General features: G+C 47.1%; 1 protein-coding gene across 3 annotated transcripts in view; it reads left to right on the top strand.

The window, feature by feature from the left end:
- Positions 1–10,477, top strand: part of LRP4 (LDL receptor related protein 4) — a 151,432-nt gene extending 140,955 nt beyond the window's left edge. For 2 of the 3 annotated variants that reach the window (XM_040328219.1, XM_040328218.1), the window contains exon 38: positions 9,673–10,477. In XM_040328219.1, the coding sequence (XP_040184153.1) occupies positions 9,673–10,005 (333 nt within the window). In that variant the 3' untranslated portion in view covers positions 10,006–10,477. The remainder of the gene's footprint in view (positions 1–9,672) is intronic. The other variant, XM_040328220.1, reaches the window with a different exon arrangement.
- The last annotated feature ends 13,262 nt before the right edge of the window (positions 10,478–23,739 follow it).

Genomic DNA, 23,739 nt, shown 5'->3' with positions numbered 1-23,739 from the left:
ATCCACTCTATTACAGTATTATATAATGTACGATGTGTGTGTTTCTGTAATATAATTGGTGCCAAATACCTTCGTTAAAGCGCCGATCTGCGCTTCTGTGACCCGCCGGAGCTCTCTTCCCCCGCAATTATACTACAGAAACACACACATTGTACAATATATACTACTGTAATAGAGTGGATTATAGGATTTCACAAGCATTTTAATCTAGGGCTTATTTTCGGGGTAGGGCTCCTGGAAAATAACACTAGGTCTTATTTTTGGGGTAGGTCTTATTTATGGGGAAACATGGTAGCTGATGCATGACGCAAAAGGCCGCCCAACACTTGTAACACACAGGTTTCTGGTTCTTTGTAGACAACAAATAGCATAGCTTAAAGTGATTCTTTCAGGGGCTTCAAAACACATAATGGTCGATGTGGATCTTATATTCTTCCGTCATGGAGCATTGCTTAGGTTTGTTTCCTGAACTTCAGCAACTCTGCCAAAAAGTTGGGTCCCCCCAAAAAACACCGTAACCTTCACTATGAAATGTACAAAGAGCGCCAGTCATCTCGGAAATCCATGAGAGTTTATTTTGTCTTGTTTTCAGCCCCCGAAACGCATTGGCTGCCTTTCATACTCTTGATGTTTTAATTTTATTAGCAATAAATGATTATGGAATCTTAATCCACTTAATCTGGCACTCTTTTTGTTGATTTTCATCAGGGGGGGAAAAACAAACAGTCATTTTTTTTTAATAGTAGAAGCTTTCTACTATACTCTCCAAAGAAATATCACTCTCTGGGGGTTGCAGCCATCCAACCCTCCTGGGTGTGCCATATAGCATATTCCCTGCTGGCTGCTGTGGTTCCATCCTCCAACCCCCTACATCACTACAGGACTCTGCAATGTTGTAAGGCAGGGCTCGACAAATCCCGGGCGCCAGGTCGCCATGGCGACTAGAAATAGGGTCCTGGCGACTTGGCTTGGAAGGGGGGGCAAAAAAATATATATTTTTTTTTTTTGTGAGCTGGTGCCATCTGGTGGTGAGCCGTTGGTATTACAAGTTATTACCACCAGATATGTAAGCTGGCGCCATCTGGTGGTGGCCGTTGGTATTACAAGTTAAGCATTACAAGTTAAACAGCAATTCTAATGTAATTTTTCACTATTTTCACTGCCATCTTCTTCCCTCTAATTAGAACCCCCAAACATTATATATATTTTTTATCCTAACACCCTAGAGAATAAAATGGCGATCGTTGCAATACTTTCTGTCACGCTGTATTTGGGCAGCGGTCTTGCAAGCGCACTTTTTTTTGGGAAAAAATTACTTTTTTTAATTAAAAAATAAGACAACCGTAAAGTTATCCCCATTTTTTTTTAATATCATGAAAGATAATGTTACGCCGAGTAAATTGATACCCAACATGTCACGCTTCAAAATTACGTCCGCTCGTGGAATGGCGTCAAACTTTTACCCTTTAAAATCTCCATAGGCGACGTTTAAAAAACTCTACAGGTTGCATGTTTTGATTTACAGAGGAGGTCTAGGGCTAGAATTATTGCTCTCGCTCTACCTCACATGTGTGGTTTAAACACCGTTTACATATGCGGTCGCGGCTCACGTATGTGTTCGCTTCTGCGCGCAAGCTCGTCGGGACGGGGTGCGTTTTCTGGCTCCTAACTTTTTTAGCTGGCTCCTAGATTCCAAGAAAATGTGTCAACCCCTGTTGTAAGGGTTGGAGGAAGGCACCAGCGTGTGGCTGGAAACTTGGGCATCTCACTTTTTTGGAGGTGTTGGATGATGAAAGGTCTTAGGGTGGCTGTGGCACAAGAATAGGAGAGCGGTAGAAGACACAGGCCACCACAAAGGGGAGAATAATGCCTCTTCTATCGCATGGGACGACCTGTTGGCTTTTGTTACAAAACTGATTGGGTCCCTTGAAGTTTAGGGGTTAATCTGGTTATACGTGGCTCAAATTTTGCCCAATTCCTGGGAATTGGCTGAAATTCAAGCAACAAGTTACCCTGCGGACACCACCCCGATTGACAAATTTCAAAGTCAGATGAACAGCAACTGCAGCCAACCAACTGTGTTGGGTATACAATCACAGGAGGGGCTATTTATTACGGGGGGGAGGAATCGATAGATTTGTATTTGTGTGTGGCCAGCTTTAGGATCAATAACAGGTTCAAGTAAGGTGTTAGATAAAGGGGTAAGCTTGGATCAGCTAATCGGATGTACCAGGTGTGGTAGATGTCTTGCCATTAAAGGTACCACACCAGTTTATTTTTTTGCGAAAAATGTATGCCCATTAAATCTACTGCCCTATGAAATGACTTCATGCACAAGTGTCTGAAAGCCTTGTGGATGTTCAATTTTCTATTTATTCTTCCATTGGCCTTTCCATAGTTCAAGCATAAGATCGACATATACCTATAGGGATTAATTTCCCGTGGGGGAACCCATACCCATAGGGGTAGAACCAGGGCCAATCCTAGGGTCACAGGCGCCTGGGTGCAGAAATATTTCTGGCGCCCCCACATGGGTGTGGTCATTTTACTAACTCTTCCCCTTTACACATGTTTCTATGGCAATGACTCAACCACAGAGATGCTCCTCCACAGTCTTCATTACCCTGGGATCCTTACATGATCTCTTAACAATAAACAAAATACAGGAAGAGAAGCAGAGTACTTTATTGGGACCTGGAGGGGGGCCTCTCTGATGGACACAGAGAAGGCTTCTGTTAGAGAGTGTGTTAGAAAGACCCCCAGACATACTACAGACATGATACAGGAGATGGTCAGAGACTGTAGACATAGTACAGGAGCCGGTCAGAGACTGCAGACATAGTACAGGAGACGGTCAGAGACTGCAGACATGGTACAGGAGCCGGTCAGAGACTGCAGACCTAGTACAGGAGACGGTCAGAGACTGCAGACATAGTACAGGAGACGGTCAGAGACTGTAGACATAGTACAGGAGATGGTCAGAGACTGCAGACCTAGTACAGGAGACGGTCAGAGACTGCAGACATAGTACAGGAGACGGTCAGAGACTGCAGACATAGTACAGGAGATGGTCAGAGACTGCAGACCTAGTACAGGAGATGGTCAGAGACTGCAGACATAGTACAGGAGATGGTCAGAGACACATGAGTTCTGGATGGACACACACACCTATGCTCAGTTCAGGATGGAAACAAGGAGAGAAGGAGGGAGGGGAAAACTCTGCCACTTCGGCGCCCCCACCTCTGCAGGCGCCTGGGTGCTTTGCACCCTGTGCACCCTGCCTAGGATCGGCCCTGGGTAGAACTCCTATGGAGTTGATTTACTGAAACTGGAGAGTGCAAAATCTGGAGCAGCCTTGCATTGTAGACAATCAGCTGCTGTTTCAACCTAGGTTCAGACTAGTGCGCATGTGATTCGCACCCGCACTGCGGTGCCGATCACATGCAATGTCTGAGCAATGTGAGTTCAGCCATACAGTTGTATGGTTGAACTCGCATTGCATTCGCACAGAAAAAGATGCAGGGACTTTTTTTGCCCCGCTCTGGAATCGGATTGCATAGGTGTTCTAACTAATGCGATCCGATGTCTGTACAAATCCACAGTTCGCACTGCAATCTGTGAACCGTTCTGGGGGTGTCATTAACATTGTATTGACACCTGCAGCGGTTCGCAGAGGGCAGTGTGAACTGCCTGTAGGAGAGAAGCGATGCGGGAACCGGTGCTGGAATCACGCTTTTTCCCGCATCGCACAAGTGTGAACCTAGGCTCAATGTTTTTATTAAAGCTTTCACAGAAGAGAATACAAAAATGTTTACAAAGAACGCATGCGGTATAAAGTACATACTAAATAGGTGAATATCTAAAAAAAACAATTAATCATGAAAATACAACAATCGGCTTCTAACTTCAGTTTGTTCAGTGGTTGTAAACAAAAAAAAAACCCTGCAGGACAAAGGCATAATGAGCTGCATAGCATACTAGCGCATCATGAAATACTTACCTTGGGTCGAATCCCCCACAGCGGTCCTTGTACACTGGTCCGGCCGGTGACACCGCTCCTGAGTTACTTCCGGGAATCATGGGCTCCAGCGCTGTGATTGGCCGGAGCCACGATGTTGTCACTGCCGCGCATGCTCACAGGAGCCACGGGTAATGGCACACTAGCTGAAGCAATGCCACGACTGTGGCACAATGACGTCGGCACATGCTGATACAGGGGACATCTCCTAAACCTTGTATGTTTAGGAGATATCCGGGGTAGCTTCAGGGTAAGCCTTATAGGGTTTATAAACACTTTTAAGCTTTTACAATAATATCTGGAAGCTGATTGGTTTCTTTGCAGAGATGCACCAGATTTTGTACCCTCCAGTTTTAGTTAACCACTTCCGGACCGCCGCATGTACATTTACGTCGGCAGAATGGCACGGACAGGCACATTGGCGTACCTGTACGTCCCTGCCTAGATGTGGGTGAGGGGTCCGATCGGGACCCCCCCCCCCCGGTACTTGCGGCGGTCCCCGCGGCTTCAGGAGCGATCCGGGACGACGGCGCGGCTATTCGTTTATAGTCGCGATCGCTCCCCGGAGCTGAAGAACAGGGAGAGCCGTATGTAAACACGGCTTCCCCGTGCTTCACTGTGGCGGCTGCATCGATCGAGAGATCCCTTTTATAGGGAGACTCGATCGATGACGTCAGTCCTACAGCCACACCCCCCATCAGTTGTAAACACACACTAGGTGAACCCCAACTCCTAGAGCGCCCCCTGTGGTTAACTCCCAAACTGCAACTGTCATTTTCACAATAAACAATGCAATTTAAATGCATTTTTTGCTGTGAAAATGACAATGGTCCCAAAAATGTGTCAAAATTGTCCGAAGTGTCCGCCATAATGTTGCAGTCACGAAAAAAATCGCTGATTGCCGCCATTAGTAGTAAAAAAAACAAAAAAAACAATTAACTATCCCCTATTTTGTAAACGCTATAAATTTTGCGCAAACCAATCGATAAACGCTTATTGCGATTTTTTTTTTTACCAAAAATAGGTAGAAGAACACGTATCGGCCTAAACTGAGGAAAAAACATTTTTTTAGATATGTTTTTGGGGGATATTTATTATAGCAAAAAGTAAAAAATATTGCATTTTTTTTCAAAATTGTCGCTCTATTTTTGTTTATAGCGCAAAAAATAAAAACCGCAGAGGTGATCAAATACCACCAAAAGAAAGCTCTATTTGTGGGGAAAAAAGGACGCTAATTTTGTTTGGGAGCCACGTCGTACAACCGCGCAATTGTCTGTTAAAGCGACGCAGTGCCGAATTGTAAAAACCCCTTGGGTCATTTAGCAGCATATTGGTCCGGTCCTTAAGTGGTTAATCAACCCCATAGTGTCCTTCATATGGCACACCAAGCTTGTATGAAAAATTACCAAATGTAAATAGGAAGAGAGTACAGAGTTAGTGAATGCAAGCAATACACTCTGCAAGGAGAATCTTTAGGACCAGCGTATAAAAATAAAAAATCTAATCTACATGAATCAATTCATTGACTTTTTACAAAGACTAAAGACAGAAACTGATTTGGGGCATTAAAAGCCCGGAGCATTTTCCTTGTATGTTTTATCTCATATGAGGGTCTGTGAGGCATCTGGAAAACATATCCCGATGAGCTGCCAAGGATATCCCTTTTGGCGTCTGGGTCACCTTTTCTAACTGTGTGAGCATGTGGTGTACTTACCTTACATAAGCTGGACTTGCTATTGATTTTATGTAGACTCGATCGATTGTCTTGTGTGTCATTTGTCTCTGTGCTAATCTATCTCTTCTTGGCCATTTATTGTAAAAATAACCAGCAATTGAGGTTCTTAATATTCACATATGTTTCCCATTGTGGGAGGAGCATCAGCAGAGCTCCCGACTGTCCCTGATTTGGAGCAATGTCCCTCTGTCCCTCTTTCCTCCTCATTTGTCCCTCATTTTGGTCTGATCTACCGTATTTATCGCGGTATAACGCGCTCCCGCGTATACCGCGCACCCCTAATGTTGCCCCCGAAAATCCTGTAAAAAAAAAAGTTATATGATTTTATTACTTACAGTTTTGGTGTCTTCCCAGCGTCCCTCGTCCGGTCCGGCGTCCGTCTGCGGCCTCAATGGTGTCCTCCCGGCTTCTCCAGCGCGCGCCTCACGTCAAAACCCCGCTTCTCGCACTCAGTTCGAACGCCTCCGCCGACATATACCGAGTGCAGTACACTCGGGTACATTCGGCAAGGCTCGGCTTAGCTCGCGCTCACGCTCTGTGACGTTTATGCGTGAGCACGAGCGAAGCCGAGCCTGGCCGAATGTACCCGAGTGTACTGCACTCGGTATATGTCGGCGCAGGATTTTAAACTGAGCGCGGGAAGCGGCTATCGGTGTATATGGCGCACCCACGATTTTCCCCTTATTTTAAGGGGAAAATAGTGCGCGATATACGCCGATAAATACGGTATATAGTTTATACAAAATGCACTTTTTATCTTTCAAAAAGTGTTTCCCAGCGCTAAACCTTTCATCTAAATTCTAAATTGCTGCATTTGTAAATTGTATAATAGTAGTGGTAAAAAATAGCCCTTGTGGATTTAATTAACCTTTTTTGGGGTTTAATTCTCCTTTAACCACTTCATTACTGGGCACTTAAACCCCTTTCGTGCCCAGACCAATTTTCAGCTTTATTATATATTATAATTATAGTTTTATCATTTTTTTCCCACAAATAGAGCTTTCTTTTGGTAATATTTAATCATCTTGGCGATTTTTATTTTTTGCGCTATAAACAAAAAAAGACAGAAAATGTTGAAAAAAAAACCACAATATTTTTTACTTTTTGTTATAATAATATCCCAATTAAAAAAAAATAAAAAATTTCCCTCGGTTTAGGCGATACGTATTCTTCTACATATTTTTGTTAAAAAAAATCGCAATAAGCGTATATCGATTGGTTTGCGCAAAAGTTATAGCGCCTACAAAATAGGGGATAGATTTATGATTTTTTTTTTATATTTTTTTTTACTAGTAATGGCGGCGATCTGCAGTTTTTTCTTTTTTTGTCAGGCCTGCGATCTTGCGGCGGACATATCGGACACTTTTGACACAATTTTGGGACGATTCACATTTATACAGCGATCAGTGCTATAAAAATGCACTAATTACTGTATAAATGTGACTGGCAGTGAAGGGGTTAACACTAGGGGGTGAGGAAGGGGTTACATGTGTATCCTGGGTGTGTTCTAACTGTGTGGGGGGAGGGGACTGACTGGGGGAGGTGACCGATGCTGTGTCGACACAGATCGGTCTCCACGTCCCTGCTGTCACCGCCGATCGCGGGCACATGGCGGACATCGCGGCCGCCAGGCACAAGCATCGGCTTCCCAGCGATGCGCCGGGCACAGTGCTGCCAGCGGCGCGCAGGGGGAATGTAAACAACACGACGTCCAGGGACGTCCACCCGGCACTTGAGAGCTGCGCTGTGGACATCTTTCGTCCATAGCGCGGATCCCAAGTGGTTAAGGGGGTGTGACAGGGGGCGTGTCCCATGCCTACATACATTTGCTGGTAGGTGTTCCTCATTCCCATCTCAAAATGTTGGGAGGTGTGCATCAGGCTTATGTAAGCAGGCGGTATAAAGGGCAGCGGTGATGTGCAACATATAGCAACCAATAATAATCAGTTTGCCTGAATTGGAATGCACGTGGGTTGCTTTTGGTTAGCGCAGTATGCACTACTTGGAAATGGCAACCACATTTTGTCGAAATGAAAACAACGTTTTGTTTTCACATTTTGCACATTACCAGCGCCCTTTGCTCTACTTTAATAAAACAGGTTGCATCACTAAAATTCGATATGGTGGTGTCAGCGCCTTTCGCATCTTAATGGACTTGGTTATTCTAAAAGCAACATTTATATTTATGCTGCTTGCAATGGGGGCACTCCTGTGTGTGTGTGTGTGCGCTCCCAAGCTGGTTCTGTGTGTCCATTGACACACAGTGCTCAGCCCCACCTCCCTGCTGTGTCCTTACTGGCTGTGATTGACAGCAGCAGGAACCAATGACTCCTGCTGCTGCCTTTATGTCCAATGCAGCGAGAAGGCTGCTGCTCTTATGCACATCGCTGGATCGAGATTGGGCTCAGGCAAGTATTTGAGGGGAAGCGGTATATTCCTCCCACTGACACCAATAATGGGGAACTATTTCTGCCACTGACGCCAATGATTGAGCACTATTTCTCCCACTGACGCCAATGATGGAGCACTATTTCTCCCTCTGACGCCAATGATGGAGCACTATTCCTCCCACTGACGCCAATGATGGAGCACTATTTCTCCCACTGACGCCAATGATGGAGCACTATTTCTCCCACTGACGCCAATGATGGAGCACTATTCCTCCCACTGACGCCAATGATGGAGCACTATTCCTCCCACTGACGCCAATGATGGAGCACTATTTCCCCCACTGACGCCAATGATGGAGCACTATTTCTCCCACTGACGCCAATGATGGAGCACTATTCCTCACACTGACGCCAATGATGGAGCACTATTTCTCCCACTGACGCCAATGATGGAGCACTATTCCTCCCACTGACGCCAATGATGGAGCACTATTCCTCCCACTGACGCCAATGATGGAGCACTATTCCTCCCACTGACGCCAATGATGGAGCACTATTCCTCCCACTGACGCCAATGATGGAGCACTATTCCTCCCACTGACGCCAATGATTGAGCACTATTCCTCCCACTGACGCCAATGATGGAGCACTATTCCTCCCACTGACGCCAATGATGGAGCACTATTCCTCCCACTGACGCCAATGATGGAGCACTATTCCTCCCACTGACGCCAATGATGGAGCACTATTCCTCCCACTGACGCCAATGATTGAGCACTATTCCTCCCACTGACGCCAATGATTGAGCACTATTTCTCCCACTGACGCCAATGATTGAGCACTATTTCTCCCACTGACGCCAATGATTGAGCACTATTTCACCCACTGACGCCAATGATGGAGCACTATTTCACCCACTGAAGCCAATGATGGAGCACTATTTCACCCACTGACGCCAATGCAATGATTGAGCACTATTTCACCCACTGAAGCCAATGATGGAGCACTATTTCACCCACTGACGCCAATGCAATGATTGAGCACAATTTCACCAACTGACGCCAATGATTGAGCGCTATTTCTCCCACTGACGCCAATGATTGAGCACTATTTCTCCCACTGACGCCAATGATTGAGCATTATTTCTCCCACTGACCCCAATGATTGAGCGCTATTTCTCCCACTGACGCCAATGATTGAGCACTATTTCCCCCACTGACGCCAATGATGTCATTTTTTTTACTCCCACTGACAACCAAGCCTATGGCATTGTTTGCTCCCACCAATGCCGGGGCATTTTCTACTCCCATTGGCCATAGTCTGGCCTGCCTAAAGTTTAAATGGTAGTAAACTGGCCCTTTGTTTTAAAAGTTAGGAGACTCCCACTCTAGACTAAGCAAGCATTTAACTTGCAGGGGGGAAGGGGGGGGCACTGCAAGGGTAGATTGTCTCATTCCCAGAGTTCAGCTTTTCACATTTCTCTCCACACGAGTATTACAAATTTGCTTAATATCTTCTTCCCGTTCTAGGCTGTTCCGGACAACGGCTTCACCAAGGAGAAGATCAGAATCTTGGAGGGTTTCGGCTTACTGTCTGGGGATGAAAGCGAATGGGATGACCTCAAGCAGGTGAAGCCATCCCGAGGCAGCATCCTTCGGGACCACGTGTGCATCAAGACGGACACTGTGTCTTTACAAGCCAGCACTGCCTCACTCGACCTGACTGAAACCCAACAGCTGCTACAGGAAGAGCAGTCAGAGACGGGCAGCGTCACACTGCCACCAAGCCCCGAACGTCGGGTCTCCTTACCGGATACTGGCTGGAGAGGGAAGCACATGCCTACCACCGAGAGTGAGGTGTGAGGGACAAGAGGCGCGGGATGGTGTACCTCCTGCCCAGTATTACTAATAAGGAGTCTCTATATCTTCCTTGAGAATCTGGCTTCCTTACCCTTGGACAAAAAGTGGACGTCTCAAAGGTTGCTGATCATTTTACGCTCAGTTGGGTTCTCTGTGTTTTTATTGGTACACGTTCTGCTGTGTGTCACCATTTAGCTGCTGTTGTCATCTCATGGAGCAGAGAAAAGTGTCCCCCCTTTTTGGAAAAAACCCCCATAAGCTGACCTTATTCACGTATCGGTGGTATGCTATACTCTTCAGCTACATACGTTTCCTAGGTACGGGCTAAGAACATTCAGCGTTCAGCACACAAGCATTGATACCCAATGATTTACAAGCCCCAATGGAACTGCCTTGTGTTACCGATGTGGATGTTCATATGGAGTGGATACATAATGACTGATGTATACCAGCCTTCAGTATCTGTGCCAAGACATCGAAGAATAATAACTAACTCTAAGCTCACACTCCTCTCATGTTACCCTATCCATGTCCATAGCCCTGCAGGCCCTGGATGGGTTCAGCACTGATTCCTAAGGCGTTTTAAAATAAATTCTAATTTTTATACTAAGCCGGAGCAAAAAAAAAAAAAACTGTCCGCAGCGAGTTGTTTATTTTGTATTTTTTTTTTTAACAAGGATTTCTGGATATGTTTTTTTTTTTTCTATTTTATTTAACCAATGTATTTTAGACTTGTTGTGATAACTTAATATAAAAATAGATTTTCGTATTTGGTCTCATTTTTCTTAGAACTAGAATGAATGCGGTCTCTGCTTTTACATACATACATTAAAGCCTTGGATTGTGAGCATAATTCGTTCCTGAAACATGCTTGTAATCCAAAGCACTTGTATAGCAAAGCAAATTTCTCCATAGGAGATAATGGAAACTCAAATGATTCGTTCCACAATCGTTTATTCATAGATCCTTCAGTTTATAGTCCATATAAAAAGATTATAGCAATGTGATCAGGTTGTGTAATCATACTACCCCCCACCATACACCCCTCTCGTACATATTACCCACTGCCATACACTCCACACCCCTCTCATGTACATACTACCCCCCGCCATACACTCCACACCCCTCTCATGTACATACTACCCCCCGCCATACACCCCTCTCATGTACATACTACCCCCCGCCATACACTCCACACCCCTCTCATGTACATACTACCCCCCGCCATACACTCCACGCCCCTCTCATGTACATACTACCCCCCGCCGTACACTCCTCTCATGTACATATTACCCACTGCCATACACTCCACACCCCTCTCATGTACATACTACCCCCCGCCATACACTCCTCTCATGTACATATTACCCACTGACATACACTCCACACCCCTCTCATGTACATACTACCCCCCGCCATACACTCCTCTCATGTACATACTACCCCCCGCCATACACTCCTCTCATGTACATACTACCCCCCGCCATACACTCCTCTCATGTACATACTACCCCCCGCCATACACTCCTCTCATGTACATACTACCCCCCGCCATACACTCCTCTCATGTGAATACTACCCCCCGCCATACACTCCTCTCATGTGAATACTACCCACCGCCATGCACTCCACACCCCTCTCATGTACATACTACCCACCGCCATACACTCCACACCCCTCTCATGTACATACTACCCCCCGCCATACACTCCTCTCATGTACATACTACCCACCGCCATACACTCCTCTCATGTACATACTACCCCCCGCCATACACTCCTCTCATGTACATACTACCCCCCGCCATACACTCCTCTCATGTACATACTACCCCCCGCCATACACTCCTCTCATGTACATACTACCCCCCGCCATACACTCCTCTCATGTGAATACTACCCACCGCCATATACTCCTCTCATGTACATACTACCCCCCGCCATACACCCCTCTCATGTACATACTACCCCCCGCCATACACTCCTCTCATGTGAATACTACCCCCCGCCATACACCCCTCTCATGTACATACTACCCACCGCCATACACCCCTCTCATGTACATACTACCCCCCGCCATACACTCCTCTCATGTGAATACTACCCCACGCCATACACTCCTCTCATGTGAATACTACCCACCGCCATACACTCCACACCCCTCTCATGTACATACTACCCCCCACCATACACTCCTCTCATGTACATACTACCCACCACCATACACTCCTCTCATGTACATACTACCCCCCACCATACACTCCTCTCATGTACATACTACCCACCGCCATACCCTTCACACCCCTCTCATGTACATACTACCCACCGCCATACACTCCACACCCCTCTCATGTACATACTACCCACCGCCATACACTCCACACCCCTCTCATGTACATAATACCCCCCGCCATACACTCCACACCCCTCATGTACATACTACCCACCACCATTCACTCCACACCCCTCTCATGTACATACTACCCACCGCCATACACTCCACACCCCTCTCATGTACATACTACCCCCCACCATACACTCCTCTCATGTACATACTACCCACCGCCATACACTTCACACCCCTCTCATGTACATACTACCCACCGCCATACACTCCACACCCCTCTCATGTACATACTACCCCCCGCCATACACCCCTCTCATGTACATACTACCCACCGCCATACACTCCACACCCCTCTCATGTACATACTACCCCCCACCATACACTCCTCTCATGTACATACTACCCACCGCCATACACTTCACACCCCTCTCATGTACATACTACCCACCGCCATACACTCCACACCCCTCTCATGTACATACTACCCACTGCCATACACTCCACACCCATATCCACATAAGGGGCTTGTCAGTACATACATATATACATAGTTAGGACACATGTTAATACATAAACATGATCCCTCCTGTATTGAATTGTATTGTGACTGTACTGTCTTCCCTGATGTAAAGCGCTGCGCAAACTGTTGGCGCTATATAAATCCTGTATAATAATAATAATAATAAACACCTATTACACATCCCTACACACACCAGAAGTGGAAGAAGTAGCCATAGAGCCCCTTCCAGCCTTACAAATGTGGCCTGGGCATCCAAGTGGTCATGAAAGGATTAAATAAAAGAGGAATCAATTCAAATGTAAATATACCAAATTTTTATTGTGTGTTTTATGAAGGTATAATTATGGACCTATACACATTTTTTCCTTTCCCAACTATAAATACTCTGAGCAAACCAAGAGTCCTTTGGTAAAATCAATTGGCCAGAAGTGAAGATCTAGTGATCGTCTCGCCCAATCACTGACACACTTTTGACCAAAAGATTGCAAGCCTGCCCACCACGGCAAGGTAGACTCTCCTAGGGCAGGATCTACACTAACTACACTAAGCTACCCTACTGGATGCTAGTCATCCTTTTTCTAATGTTGGGTGTATGTTTGTAGTACGGCCTCATCCTATAATCTGTGTGTGCGATCTACTCTCTCCTAATTTGGTTGTCTGTCTGTGTGCATCTCTCTAAAGCATGGAGCGGTCAGTTTAAGTACATTTGGACGTCCTCGGTTAGTGTAGGTCAGTGTGTGCCAGTCATTGTATGTTGTCCAGTGTGTGTCAGTAAATAAACGTCCATCAGTAATCAACAGAAAAAAAATATCTGTGAACCCATCTGGGGCTGTCATAAACATTTTATTTTTTAAATCTTTTTTTTTTTTTTTTAAACAAACAGAAGTGAGAAGAAAGGGAGAGGATCGGGAGGTAACAGAGGATGGGACAAGGAAATTATTTCATTAAAAATAAATTACAGATACATGGAGTAGTAGATCTGTATGGATTATGTAAAATATTATATAATTAGTGTTGTGAAAAAAAAAATCCGGCCTCCTCCATCACCCAATAGCCGGCCAGCACCACCTTTTTGTTAGATGTCTGGGAGCCTTCCCCCGAGCGATAGAGGCTGCATCAGGGTGAAGGGACTCCCCTTCTGCGGAAAGTGTCTGGGGCACTCACCCCAGAGCTAGAAGCTACATCAGGAGGAAACGACCGCTTTTCGGCGGTGTCTTGGGCACTCAACTGAGAGCTAGAAGCTCCATCAGGGTGAAGCAACCCCTTTCGGTAAGAATTGTCTTGGAGTCCTGGCCTGAGAGCTGGATGCTACGTCAGGATAAAAGGCAGGGCTGTCTTAATGAGAGGGCACAACTGGGCACTGCCCAGGGGCCCCAGCAGCACAGGGGGGCCCTGTTTTTTCCCCAAAGCATCTGGTCCTTGAGCCCACATTGCCCCAAAATTGGGGGCCCCATGATGGCACTGAGAGTAATACATACACAGGGGAGGCAGTCTGCCTTCTACCTACTTGATGTCTGTTTACCTGCACTGTCATCATTGTAGGGGCCCCAGAGCATTACTTTGCCCAGGGGCCCATGATGCTATTAAGACGGCCCTGATAAAAGGACTCCATTTCTGTGGTATTTGTCACAAGTATATTTGTTTTCTAATCATTGTCTACTAGAAGCAGAAGATAGAAACAAATATACATATCGGTATACATTACCCCATGATGTTTCCAGGGTACATGAAATATACATTACCCCATGATGTTTCCAGGGTACATGAAATATACATTACCCCATGATGTCTCCAGGGTACATGAAATATACATTACCCCATGATGTTTCCAGGGTACATGAAATATACATTACCCCATGATGTCTCCAGGGTACATGAAATATACATTACCCCATGATGTTTCCAGGGTACATGAAATATACATTACCCCATGATGTCTCCAGGGTACATGAAATATACATTACCCCATGATGTCTCCAGGGTACATGAAATATACATTACCCCATGATGTTTCCAGGGTACATGAAATATACATTACCCCATGATGTTTCCAGGGTACATGAAATATATCGGTGTTACGTTATATGTACACGAAGATGATGTTGGGGTCTCCATGTTGGTCCAGTCCCACGTTGATGGGAACACACACGATGTCCTCACGTGGAATGGGCGCTCGGCACATCGGACAGGTTGGGTTCCGTTGGAGCCACCTGCGGATACATGTAAAGTGGAAAGCGTGAGAACAGGGCAGAGTCCTGCAATGCTGTACAGCATACTCACAGAGGCAGATGGCACAGGTAGGCTGCTCCACTGCCGGTGGTCCCTGTGGTGGCGCTGCCTCCTCCCGCCCTCTTCTCATGAGATAAGCCTGGCGGGATCGCCTTCCCCGGTGTCCACGTCTTACAGCTCGTGGCATGGCGGTGACCTAGAAAAAGACAAAAAATGTTTATAATAATATATACAATAATACGATAGCAATATATTCACATAAAAAACGCTAATAATCGCAGGAGACACAATGTTTGTAGAAAAAAAAAACGGTTTCATTAATTAAAAAATAACAAAACAGTAAAGTTTACCCAATTTTTTTGTATAATGTGAAAGATGAAGTTACGCCGAGTAAATAGATACCTAACATGTCACGCTTTAAAATTGCGCACACTCATGGAATGGCGCCAAACTTCGGTACTTAAAAATCTTCATAGGCGACGCTTTAATTTTTTTTTACAGGTTACCAGTTTAGAGTTACAGAGGAGGTCTAGCGCTAGAATTATTTCTCTCGCTCTAACGCACGCGACGATACCTCACATGTCTGGTTTGAACGACGTTAACATATGTGGGAGGGACTTACATGCGTGTTCACTTCCGAACACGAGCTACTGGGGACAGGGGCGTTTTAAATATTATTATTTTTACTTATTTTTTTTACTTTTACACTTTTTTTTTTATTACTTGTATTCCTATTTTATTTACTTTTATTCCTGTAAACATCCCCTGTAATAGGAATGATGTGTGACAGGTCCTCTTTTTGGAGAGAGGCGGGGTCAATAAGACCCCACATCTCTCCTCCAGGCTGGAAAGCGTGAGATCGGGAAAAAAATGTCACCAATCTCATGCTTTCACCCGCGATTGCGGCTTTGTTTTTTTCCGGGTACCTGGGCGTGATGTCATAATGTCGCGCCCGGGCCTCCGACGGTCTTAGAGATGACCGGTGACCAGAAATCTCTATCCTCCTCATCCGGTGCTGGCAGATTCATTCTCCGGGCCCCCCATGGCACGGGAAAGCCCAGATGGCGGCGGGAAGGGGGGGGCGTCCCCTCCCGCCGCCTATGAGAACGATCATGCGTTTTTTTTCCTCCCCCTCCCGCCTTACATACTTCTGCCCCCCCTCCTCCTCTACCCCCCTTGCCCCCCCCCGATTGGGAGTGGGGGGGGGGGGTGACGATGCGGGTAGGACATTGGTATGGTACCTCTCTGGAGTGCTCCCCCCTGAATGTTTCATGATGGTTTGTTCCCACTCTCTGTATCGCCGGGGTGATATCCCATCATTGCTGTATGCTTGTGAGACTGCCCGCCGCAATATATCACAGTCCGGCTAGAAGTCACTAATCGCGGCCATTACTAATAATACAAATATCACATCGTTTTTAGACGCTATAACATTTGCGCAAACCAATCAATATTCACTTATTTGGATTTTTTTTACCAAAAATCGGTAGCGGAATAAATATTGACCTAAATTGATGAAGAAATTTGATTTTTTTAATACTTTTATTAGATGTTTTATAGCAGATAGTAAAAAATATTGCTTTTTGTTTCCATATTATCGGTCTTTTTTTTGTTTGTGGTTTTAAAAAATAAAAACCGCAGAGGCGATCGAATACCACCAAAGGAAAGCTCTATTTGTGGGGGGAAAATGACACCAATTATGTTTTGGGGGTACAGCGTCACACGACTGCGCAATTTTTAGTTAAAATAACGCAGTGCCGTAATGGAAAAATGGCCTGGTCAGGAAGGGGGGTAAACCTTCTAGAGGTCAAGTAGTTAAACCCACAAGTGCATTTTTTTTACCACTAATAATCCATTTTATTGGCTTTTTCCATTTACAAATACAGTAATGTAGAATTTGGATGGAAGGGCCCCCCCTGTCATGTGAGGTGTTGGGGGAGGAGAGGAGAGAAAACACTGAGAGATCATCAATACACAAGCCGCTCCAGCTCTCTATCCCCCCCCCCCCCCCAATCCTTTCCTTCCCTCCCCCTCCCCCCTCCCCCTCACACACGGTGATTTCACCGCTAAAGAGACCTACTGTGTCTCCGATGGATGTAGGATGAAAAATCTTTGGTTGTAGTCTCCGATTTGTCCACTGGAGGGCGATCTGTGAGAAGCGCTCCGAGACTTGGCGTCGACTCAGACCAAAAACGACATTCAAAATGGCGCCGCTCCGCGGCGCGTACTGGTATGACTCTGAAGGACCGCCCCCTTCACAATCACCAATGAGTCATCAGCCGTCCTTTCCCCCGCGCGAGGTACGCGCTCTCCGCTCAGCGCGCTGTACAGTATAGGAGAGCAGTACTGAGAGAGCTGGAGAGAGGATTCAGTTTTCTCCTCCCTCCAGCCTGCAGGTGGCAATAGAGAGTGCCGCTGTGCAGTGAGGGAAGGCTACATTTCTCCTTCAGTCTTTATATCCTTGTCACATGACTGGAGGAAGAAGATGTTCCACACACAGTAAGTACAAGGGGGAGAGACAACTTACCTCACATCTTCCCCCTCCATTCCTTACACCCCCCAAACACCCCTCTCTTCCTCACCTCCCTTCTCTTCCCTGGACCCCCCTCCCAGGGGCTGCTGTTAGAATTAATATGCCCCCCCTCCATAGAGTACAGACGTCCCCCCCTCCCCTGTAGAGTACAGATGCCCCCCCTCCCATGTAGAGTACAGATGCCCCCCCTCCCCCCGTAGAGTACAGGTGTCCCCCCTCTCCCCCTAAGAGTACAGGTGTCCCCCCTCTCCCCCGTAGAGTACAGGTGTCCCCCCTCTCCCCCTAAGAGTACAGGTGTCCCCCCCTCTCCCCGTAGAGTACAGGTGTCCCCCCCTCTCCCCGTAGAGTACAGGTGTCCCCCCCCCTCTCCCCGTAGAGTACAGGTGTCCCCCCCCTCCCCCCGTAGAGTACAGGTGTCCCCCCCCCTCTCCCCGTAGAGTACAGGTGTCCCCCCCCTCCCCCTGTAGAGTACAGGTGTCCCCCCCCCTCCCCCCGTAGAGTACAGGTGTCCCCCCTCTCCCCCGTAGAGTACAGGTGTCCCCCCTCTCCCCCGTAGAGTACAGGTGTCCCCCCTCTCCCCCTAAGAGTACAGGTGTCCCCCCTCTCCCCCGTAGAGTACAGGTGTCCCCCCCCTCCCCCCGTAGAGTACAGGTGTCCCCCCTCCCCGTAGAGTACAGGTGTCCCCCCCCTCCCCCCGTAGAGTACAGGTGTCCCCCCCCTCCCCCCGTAGAGTACAGGTGTCCCCCCCCTCCCCCCGTAGAGTACAGGTGTCCCCCCCCTCCCCGTAGAGTACAGGTGTCCCCCCCCCGTAGAGTACAGGTCTCCCCCCGTAGAGTACAGTTGCCCCCCCCTGTAGAGTACAGGTGTCCACCCCCTCCCCCCATAGAGTACAGGTGTCCCCCCTCCCCCCGTAGAGTACAGGTGTCCCCCCTCCCCCTGTAGAGTACAGGTGCCCTCCCCCCATTGAGTACAAACCAGTACTATCATACTGCTGGCAATAATCACATGCTAAAAAAAATGATATGCTGGTTGCACCCAAGTTGATGGATGGACTTGGGTACAATCAGCCTGCCCATACATGGATGGAATCTTGGCCAATCCCTGCTGAAGGGGTCAACATTCAAACCATCTATGACCAGATTAACCCTTTAATGTGTACCAGTCACCAATGTACAACAAAGACATGGACAGGTGACCCAAGGCACAGGCTACCGTCATAACCTGCCTCCAGGCAATGTACTATTACTGCAATTGTAAAATAAATGAGAAGACGGGGGAGGGGGAGGGGTGTTCACATACTGACTGCCTTCCATCACTCCGGGGGAGGGGCAGGAACATGTTATAGTGATGAAGAGTTTTCACCTAGAAAGATTATACAAATGTACATAACACATGAATAGAATGCCAACAGCACTTCACCACTCGCCCACCAGCCTCCGCACTTTTATGTCGGCAGGTTGGCTCGGCTGGGTGAAATCACGTTATATTATGTGATTTCTCTGTGGCCACCGGGGGGCGTGTGCGCTCCCTGCTCGCCCCCGGTGCCGATGTGAGTGCCCGGCGGGTGCGATGACCGCTAGGCACCCGTAAGCGCTCATGACAGCGAGAATCGGGAGCGGTGTGTGTGCGTGTAATCGCACAGCTCTGGTTCTTTCAGGGGGAGAAATGACTGATCGTCTGTTCATACAATGTATTAAGAGCGATCTGTTATTCCCCCTAGTCAGTCCCATCCCCCCCTTCAGTTAGAACACACTTTAGGGAACATAATGAACCCCTTGATCGCCCCCTAGTGTTAACCCCTTGACTGCCGGTGCCATTTTTTACAGTAATCAGTGCATTTTCATAGCACTGATCACTGTAAAAATGCCAATGGTCCCAAAAATGTGTCAAAAGTGTCCGAAGCGTCCGCCATAATGTCGCAGTCCCGAAAAAAATCGCAAATCGCCGCCATTACTAGTAAAAAAAAATAATAAATCATAATAAAAATTTCATAATTCTATCCCCTATTTTGTAGGCGCTATAACTTTTGTGCAAACCAATCAATATAAACTTATTGCGATTTTTTTTTTTTTTTTGCAGAACCTATCACCCCAGGTTGGTTTAGGATGTACAGGGACAGCTGGCAGTTCTGGAGACACTACAAGTCCCAGCATGGCATGATAATCACCACTGGTTGCCCTGCCTTGTATAGGGCAGTCCAAGGACAGCTGGCATCTTTAGAGGCACTACAAGTCCCAGCATTGCAGGATCCATCACCACAGGTTGCTTTGGGTTGTACAGGGACAGCTGGCAGTTCTGGAGACACTAGGTAACAAGAGCAGTATTAGTCTTGGAACGCAGAGCCCAGTGTTTGTATTTTCTGTAATGTCACTTCCGTGACAATATCTGACGGTTTCACTGGTCTGTATTGTCGCAAATCGTTTGCAACGCGTCGCGCATGCGCAGTGCAAAATTTCTTTAGCGCAACGTCACTTCCGGAGCATTCAGTGATGGGGAGCCGAATGTGACGAGACACCATTGGCCCCAAGTCACATGGTATGCTGAACTTCCTGTCTTCAGCTTCCTTTCAACAAAGGGGGGGGGGGGGAAGAGTTTTCAGAGCACACAGGAAGTTGGTGTGCTGTACTCTTCTGCTGTTTCCGGTATTGAAATGTAGCTGGCATGGTGCGCTGGGACTCTTAGTTCCCTATTGAGGACAGGTTGTCCCCAGGTCCTCTCCCAGGTTCAGGGCTCACACCACCTTCTTCTACACACAGGAGGAAGAATCCTGCAGACTGATAGGAATCACAGAGTTCCCATTGTATGATCTCTGACCCCCAACCTCTCCTCATTGTAATGTATGGAGTGTGGAGGAGTCAGATCCTCTGCCAGGTGTTTATTTCCGGCTGTGTCCCCATTGGGGAGGTTTTCCCCTCACTTCCTGTGCTAGTGACCCCCGCTCATGCTCTGACATTAGGGGATCCTCCAAGGACAGAAGTGAGGGGAAATCTCAATGGGGCCCCAGACAACTTCTAACCCTTCCCCCACTGTATACAGAACATAAAGAGACCCTGTCACCACCTGATCACATGGCAGAGAAAAGCTTGGACACTTCTAGGATTTTACAGGTTTTATTTTCCTTTTTTTCCTTTTTATAAATCCATTTCTCTTCTCTTGTGACGTTGAACTTGCTGGGAGATGTGACTCTTCTTGTTGTGAATGGATCACTCTACAGATCTTCTCTGCTTGTGGCTCAAGCCTCGTACACATGACTTTTTTTTTCCGTTAGGAAAACTGCCATGAGAGCTTTTGGCCGGGAAAACCGGCCGTGTGTATGCAGGAAAAAAGCTGGGGAAAAAAAAAGAACCAGCTCTCTTTTTTCCCGCCGGGATTCCTGGCGGTTTTTAACCCGGCAGTTTTCCTATTAGAAACACTGCGGTGGAGCATACACACAGCCGGGATTCCCGACCAAAGCTTTCATGGCAGTTTTCCTGTCGGGAAACCCTGTCGTGTGTAGAAGGAAAAAGTTACAGAGCAGGTTTTCGGTTTTCCCCTCGGTTTTCCCGGCAGGAAACCTGTACGTGTGTACAAGGCTTCATAGTGATCATCCAGGTTGGAGGGGAGGCGGCCATGTTGTACACTCTCTGTAGAATCTCATACCGGGGACAATTAACCAACAAGCCTGTCTGTGGAGTGGGGGGGGGACCGAGACGTGAACTACGGACCCCAGTGCTGTAAGGCAGATGTGCTAACCACTGAGCCGCTGTGCTGCACATACTTCCCCAGGAAGAATCCGTTCCCTAACACGGCCCCCTCCCCCTTACACGTCATAGCCCTTGCCTCTCCTGGGGTCTAATGTTATTCTCTGTTCTGGCCCAGCCCATCAGCCCCTACTTTAGGCACCTGACAACCTTTTATATATCGGGGGTAAAGAGCAATGCCAATGGTACTCGGCCACCAGGACCCGACCTCCCTCCAGGCAGTGGCATCCTGTTCTTCACCTCTATGGCCCTGGGAGGACCAGAGCAACGTCATTGAAGTCACTTCTGGTCCAGGATGGAAGAAAACTTTATTTTTTATTATATAAAGCAAATGGTCAGAATTTTTTTTTTTTGATCTCTTGCTTTTAATGGTAAAGGAGAGATTTGGGGTCTTTTTTGACCCCAGATCTCTCCATAAAGAGGACCTGTCATCCTTATTTCTATTACAAAGGATGTTTACATTCCTTGTAATGGGAATATAAGTGCTGTGGACTCCCTACCCGTGGTCAGTTTTTAATGGGAAAGCAGAGGGACTGTCAGGGACACCAGCGATTTCACACAAAGGAAGCAATTCAAAGAGTACAGGAGACTTTCTCATACAAGTACATTGTACAGCAGCCACATATCAGGAATATGACGTGTAGGGGTAACACATGCTTTGAGTGAGCCTCATACCAACCGTTACATAGTGTTGTGGCCTTCCTTAAAATGATTACGTTTTTATATAGTCATGTGGCCCTTCACCATGCATAGTGTTTTGAAGATGTACAGATGGTCAGATTGATATCACATTAAGCTGAGGAGATCGGATTGTCTGGAACTAGCAGAATATGTTCACTTACCATGGAGCATTTGATGTATGCAGGTGATACTTTGGCGGACATGCTACGGGAGATGCTCAGAGACAGCAGACATGCTACGGGAGATGGTCAGAGACGGCAGACATGCTACGGGAGATGCTCAGAGACAGCAGACATGCTACGGGAGATGCTCAGAGACAGCAGACATGCTACGGGAGATGCTCAGAGACGGCAGAAATGCTACGGCAGATGCTCAGAGATGGCAGACATGCTACGGGAGATGGTCAGAGGCGGCAGACATGCTACGGGAGATGGTCAGAGACGGCAGACATGCTACGGGAAATGGTCAGAGACAGCAGACATGCTACGGGAAATGGTCAGAGACAGCAGAAATGCTACGGGAGATGGTCAGAGACGGCAGACATGCTACGGGAGATGGTCAGAGACGGCAGACATGCTACGGGAGATGGTCAGAGGTGGCAGACATGCTACAGGAGATGGTCAGAGATGGTCTATATCTTATCTATACCTTATCTATTTTATTTTTTAGGGAAGGGGTGTGAGAGGAAAAGGAGAGGTTTTGGGAGTTGGTAGAGGAAGTCAGGAACACACACATACTATATAAGCTATATCTTATCTATACCATATCTATCTTATCTAATTATTTTTATATTTTTATTTTTTTAGGGAAGGGAAGTGAGAGGAAAAGGAGAGGTTTTGGGAGTTGATAGAGGAAGTTGGGAAGACACACATACTATATAAGCTATATCTTATCTATACCATATCTACCTTATCTATATATATATATTTTTTTTGGGGGGGAGGCGGTGAGCAGAAAAGGTGAAGCAATCCTGCAAGGACCCCCCTAGATGTAAATAGAAGAGGGGAGAACCCTTGGGACTGCACTGATCGTGGCTTTGGGTAAATAAATAGACACTTTAGTTTTTTTTTTAAGCCAGCGATCAGTTCGGAGTGAGTGAGAGGGATGGGCTGTAAATTTGGGAAAAGCCATACTTGCCTTCTCTCACTTACCTCATTCAGCCTTGGGTCGTTTGGCTCCTTGACCCTTTGGCTTGCCCTGTGCTGGTCTTTTGCGCTCTTTCAAGACCTCCAGGAGACCTTCAGACACCATCTCTTTGTATTTAGCCCCTTTGCTTGCTCGGGAAGAGCGTCTCTGGGTCCCGGTGGAAGGCTCCTGGGTTGTGGGGATGTCCGTAGGCTGTCCAATGGCTTCGCTCTTCTTGGGCTCTCCTCCCTGGAGGCGATTTACAGCCGACACCAGGTCTGTGTGTATAGCTCTTTTACCTGTGTCAATATCTCTTTTACCTGTGTCAATGGCTCTTTCGCCCCGTTGGGAGGAGTGCCCCAGGTTGCTGGTGGAAGGTTCCTGAGATGTGGAGCTGATGGTGATATCCCTCCTCTTCACTTTGGCGGCTGATCCATCTCCAGTCTTCTTCTTCTTCTTCCCGGATGTCTTTGGGAACCTCACTGGATAATGATAGATGGGCGCCATGGAGAAGGTTGTAGACATGTCCAGAAGCTGTTCAAGCGCCTCAGTCTTCTCAGCCT

The sequence above is a fragment of the Rana temporaria genome, chromosome 11 (genome assembly GCF_905171775.1).
Source record: "Rana temporaria chromosome 11, aRanTem1.1, whole genome shotgun sequence".
In the NCBI taxonomy this organism is placed as follows: domain Eukaryota; kingdom Metazoa; phylum Chordata; class Amphibia; order Anura; family Ranidae; genus Rana; species Rana temporaria.
This window is presented reverse-complemented; position numbering and strand designations above follow the sequence as displayed.